The sequence below is a fragment of the Suricata suricatta genome, chromosome 16, assembly GCF_006229205.1.
Source record: "Suricata suricatta isolate VVHF042 chromosome 16, meerkat_22Aug2017_6uvM2_HiC, whole genome shotgun sequence".
Classification (NCBI taxonomy): Eukaryota; Metazoa; Chordata; class Mammalia; order Carnivora; family Herpestidae; genus Suricata; species Suricata suricatta.
The window spans coordinates 49,060,720-49,065,809 of record NC_043715.1 but is presented as its reverse complement, the minus strand read 5'-3'; the positions used below and the strand labels follow the sequence as shown (position 1 = coordinate 49,065,809).

The window sequence follows — 5,090 nt, the reverse complement described above, 5'->3', positions numbered from 1 at the left end:
GGGGGGGGGGGGGGGGGGGAGTGTCCAGATAGTTTGAGGAGGCTTCTAGAATGTTCTTTCTGGCTCCAGCAGGGGACCCCAGGACCCTGTTTCCACTAAGGCTGGCATCGGCCACCAGGCGATCACTCAATATATTGTCTCTCTTCCCTGTGCTCTCCTCCAAGGCATGATCCGACTTGGGTTTTGAAAAGATGACTCCGGGGGCCAGGGTGGGTGGAAGGGGGAAAGGAGAAATCGAGATACCCATGGGGGGTGGGGGCTCACCGCCACCTTACCTACATCTCTCTCTCCACAGATACACCAGCCCACAGCAAGGGGGGCTCCAGCAGCCCCGAGCAGTGGGCCAGGACCTCCTGCAGCCCCCAGGAAGGGGGCTGCCCGCCACCCAAGGAGCGTGAGTCCCCACCCCCTCCAGCCCTGCAGACGGTGCAGCTGCCGCGCCTGGCCTTGTGTCCCCCGCCCCCAGCCCCTCCGCCGCCCCAGCCGCCTCAGCAGGTCCACGTGGCGCCCTCGTCCCCCAGCCCACCACCTCCTCCACTGCCACCGCCCACGCCCTCGGCCCCCCCGGACCCCTCCCTGGACTTCCTGCGGGCCCAGCAGGAGACGGCCAACGCCATCCGGGAGCTGGCTGGCACCCTTCAGCAGGGACTGGCCAAACTGAGCGAGGCCCTCAGCGCCCTACTGCCCCTCCTGCCGGGAACCGCGGTAGACAGGCTGCCCCCGCCTCTCCCCCCACCCCCACCCCCCAGGCCCCTCCCGCCCCCGCCTACCCCGAAAGCGGAGATCACCCCAGAGCCCGTGTCCGTGGTGGCCGCTGTGGTGGACGGAGCGGTGGTGGCAGCCAGGGGGGTGATCATCGCCCCTAGGAACGAGGAGGGGGGGCCCCGTCCTCCCCCAGCTCCCCTTCCTCTCCACGACTCACCCCCACACAAGAGGAGGAAAGGGTTCCCTACACGGAAGAGGCGGGGGCGTTGGAAATCTCCCTGAAGTCGGCTGTTCGAGCTCCTTCTGCCTGTACCTCCTCCCCCCAGCTTAGCCCAGGGGAGGAGGGCGCCGCACCTTCCCCATCTCGGCTGCACCCTGGCTCCTTGCTGCGGGGCGCGCGAGCACCCCACTCCCTATACTAGTTAGTGCCTGATTCTCAGGGGGGCTTGTTGCTGGGCCCCCCACCCCCTTCTCCAGTACAGCGCTGTCTGCCTGGCTGCTTCCCTGAACCCTAACTTCTAAGCCATCGATTTTGTTATTTATTATTGCCGTTTATGGGTTGCGGAGAGAACCTCTCGGGTCTGCACAGACGCACCCCCTTCCCTAACAGCTCCTGGTCTTGACTTGAAGAGAATTGACCCGTAGGGGCCTCCTCGCCTCCCCAGTCCAGACTTTGGAGGAGGTGGGAGTCGCCAGACAAATCAGAATATGGATGACAAAGGATATGGAAGTCTGTACCCGGGGTAGGGGGGCTGAGCTCTCGCTGGGGAGGTACAAGTCGGGCCCTCTGCCTCCCGCTGCTGTCTCTGACCTTCAGAGCTCAACCCCCTCATTTCTCCCGAGTGGCGACAAGATATGAATAAACTTATTTTTAATACGATTACTTTGGGCTGTGAGACAGGCCTGGGGTTTCAGCACCTACACCTGTTCCCCCTCCCCCCCCATGGACGGTGGCATCCCTTTGAAGTCCATTGCTATGATTTTCCACCTTTTTTTTTCCTTAAAGCCATCAAATGTGTTCAAATTTTTTTTTAATTTTTTAAACATTTATTTATATTTGAGAGACAGAGTGAGAGCAGGGAGGCGCAGAGAGAGAGGTAGACAGAATCCGAAGCAGGCTCCAGGCTCTGAGCTAGTTGTCAGCACAGAGCCCGAGGCAGGGCTTGAACCCAGGAACCCTGAGATCATGACCTGAGCTGAAGCTGGATGCTCAACCGACTGAGCCACCCAGGTGCCCCTCCTGTGTTAAAATCATATTCCTACTTAATCATCCTTCCCATACCGGCCTAGTGTCCTCTCCTCCAGGAGAACTTTCTGGATTTCCTCTCCCAGGCTAGGATGGGTCTGCTCAGATTATCTAGTGTCCTCTGTCCTCTGTTCCCTAAATGAATATATGCCTTTATCTGTTTAAAGCTGCCCCCCCCCGCACCCCCCGTTTCAGGGAGGCAAGAGCCGGTTTTCTTTTTTACTCCCAAACTTGCTACAAAGCACAGTAGCAAATTAGCCAGTAACCACTGCCCTGATTCAGTCACACCTGGCTTCGTCCGTGGTGCTGTCCTGGCCAGCAGTGTAGGCCTCCCTTTTCCTCATCTGTAAAATGGGCTTTAAAATGTAGGCGTCTACAACTACATTCAGTTTTCATCCTTCGGGTCTTAGCTCACATATTACTGCCTCAGAAAAGTCTTTCCTGGCACTCCCTCTCCCCCAGCAGTTCAGGGGGGAGGGAATAAAGTCAAATAATCATTTGAGTAAATTAAAATTGAATGTCTGCCTCCATCACCAGGATGAGCCTTGTCAGGCCCCAACACAGAAGAGGGTTGCATCTTTGAATTAATGAGCAGCTTAAAAACAGTTTCCATTTATGGTGTTCCTTTTCTGGGCCAGACACCATGCTAAACATTTATTTGGTGTTTTCATTTTAACTTGGAGCTGCCCAATGAAAAGCAATTTCTACAGGGTCTCTGCTTTTTCCAGAGAAGTTTACGGATTTGCCCTAAACCTGCCAGGGGACAATCCCATTTCAGCTCACCTGATAAAGCTGAACTCTGGCCGGATTTCTTGCCACCCCCCACTAGTATTTACTGAAGAATGGCTTAAAGGAAATTTTAGGGGACACCTGAATGGCCTTTTTAATGGTTCCAGGCGAGTGTTAACTTACTTGATTAAAACGTAGCTAGTGCCCCTCCCCAAAATGAAGCTAGTGCATTAAAAACCTACAACTGTGCCCATAATACAGACATACCTCGTTTTATTGCGCTTTGCAGATACTGCATTTTTTTTAAAGTTTATATATTTATTTTGAAAGAGAGAGAGAGAACATGAGCAGAGAAGGGCAGATAGAGAACCCCAAGCAGGCTCCGCTCTGTCAGCAAAGAGCTTGATGCAGGCTCAAACTCACGAACCAAACCGTGAGCTCATGACCTGAGCCAAAATCAAGTGGGATGCTTAACCGACTGAGCCAGCCAGGCAGCCCAGATACTGTTATTTTTTTACAAGTGGAAGGTTTGTGTCGACCCTGCCACAAGCAAGTGCATCAGTTCTACTTTCCCAACAGTTGCTCACTTATATCTGTGTCACATTTTGGTGATTCTTTGAATATTTCAAACTTTCTCATTATTACTACATCTGTTACGGTGCTGTGTGATCAGGGACTGAAAGTCTGAAAGCTCAGATGACGGTTACCTTTTTTTGGGGGGGCAATAAAGTACTTTTTAGAATTTTTTAATGTTTATTTTTGAGAGAGAGAGAGTGTGTGCAGGGGAGGGGCAGAGAAAGAGGGAGAGAGAAAATCCGAAGCAGGCTCCGCACTGTCAATGTAGAGCCCGAACACAGGGCTCAAATTCCCCAATTGTGAGATCGTGACCTGAGTCAAAGTAGGGCACTTAACCAACTGAGCCACCCAGGTGCCCCAGCAATAACAGTATTTTTAAACTAAGGTATATACCTTGTTTCTCTGGACATAATGCTGTTGCACACCTAACAAACCACAGCAGAGTGTAAACTTAACTTTTAGATGCACTGAAAAAACCAAAAAGTTCGTTTGACTTGCTCTATTGCACTATTTGTTTTATAGCTAAGATTTGTTGTATCGTGGTGGTCTGGAGGGAGCCTGCAATATTTCCAAGGTATGAGGCAAAAGTAGATGGTCTTTTTTGCCATGGGAGTCAATATAAAGAAAATAATACAAAGTGAAATTGCAAAGCTGAGGCTGATGTTTGGATAACAAAATCAGAGCGGCTATGATTGCAGTGGGGTGTGGGAGAGGAAGCACACAGTCCGATTAGTTTGAAAACCAGGAATGAATGTAACTCTGACAAGTCATTTAAATACTTTTGAGCGCTTATCAGGGACCCAGGCTTAAAGCCAGGAAGAGGGTGATGGGGGTTAGAACCTAAAGACTTGCCTCTTCTCCCCTCCCTACTCTTCCAGCCTGACTCGCACTGTTCCAGATGCTGAGAAGAAAAACCTGGGCGGGGAGGGTGTCCCCAAAGCCAGGGTTGGACCGATGGGTAATGAGCACTCAAGGCTGGAAAAACGTGGTCTCCCCAGAAACTAACCCCCACAACTCTTGCTCGCCATCGTAGGCCTCCGTCCCTTCTCCCAAATTAGGGATCAGTAGAGGGTGAGGATTCCCTCAACCCAGTGCTCCGAAAAAAAGGTATATCCCCTAAAAATTGAGCCGGGGGTGGAAGGCTGCGAGAATCGGGAAGGCCTCCCTCAACCTCCCAGATAGCGGAAGTGCGTCAGTTTGTCCTTGCTGCAGAGCATTTGGGGAATTGTAGTGCGTGGTTGATGGGGCTGGCGGGGAAAGATACTGTGTAACCCTTTGCAGACCAGAGCGAGCCGGCAAAACTGGAAGAGAGTTCGAGGGCGCTCGACCACATTCTTTAATCAATGAGGCAACTGAGGCAGAGGCCTGACCCAGAAGTCTTCGTTCTTCCCCTTTCTCCGCCTGTTGCCAGCCCCATTCCGAGCATGATATACAAGAGTTGAGGAAAACCAACTGCCAAACAGAACCCTCCCTCCCCCAGTTGCCAGCTTCCCGTCCCCCCACCCTGAAACCATCCAATCAGAGCCCCTCTGCCCCGCCCCAGGAGATGCTGCTTTCCTAACCAGTCATTGGCCCACTATGATGGGCGGGGAATTGAGCCTCAGAAAGAGCAAGGCTTTTGCCTAAAGCTGCACAGCAAGTCGAAACAGACATCATACGCCCGAAACCTTGTCCACTTTCTACCACTTCTGAACCCGTGGCAGCTCTGGCCATTCATATCTCATTTCCGCCCTCAAAACCCAGTGTCGGAGCTCGGCGAAGCGCGCCGAACTCCCTGCCCCGCCGTGATGAGTGGTAGGGTTTGCGCGTCGGAGAGGCGGCTAGCCCAGTCCCT

The 5,090-nt window shown here is 52.9% G+C and overlaps 1 protein-coding gene across 1 annotated transcript in view; it reads left to right on the top strand.

Moving 5' to 3' along the window:
* MYPOP (Myb related transcription factor, partner of profilin) overlaps positions 1-1,585 on the top strand; it is a 6,883-nt gene extending 5,298 nt beyond the window's left edge. Inside the window, exon 2 of the mRNA XM_029925094.1 lies at positions 296-1,585. Coding sequence (XP_029780954.1) covers positions 296-987 — 692 coding nt within the window. The 3' untranslated portion in view covers positions 988-1,585. The remainder of the gene's footprint in view (positions 1-295) is intronic.
* Positions 1,586-5,090: the final 3,505 nt, after the last annotated feature.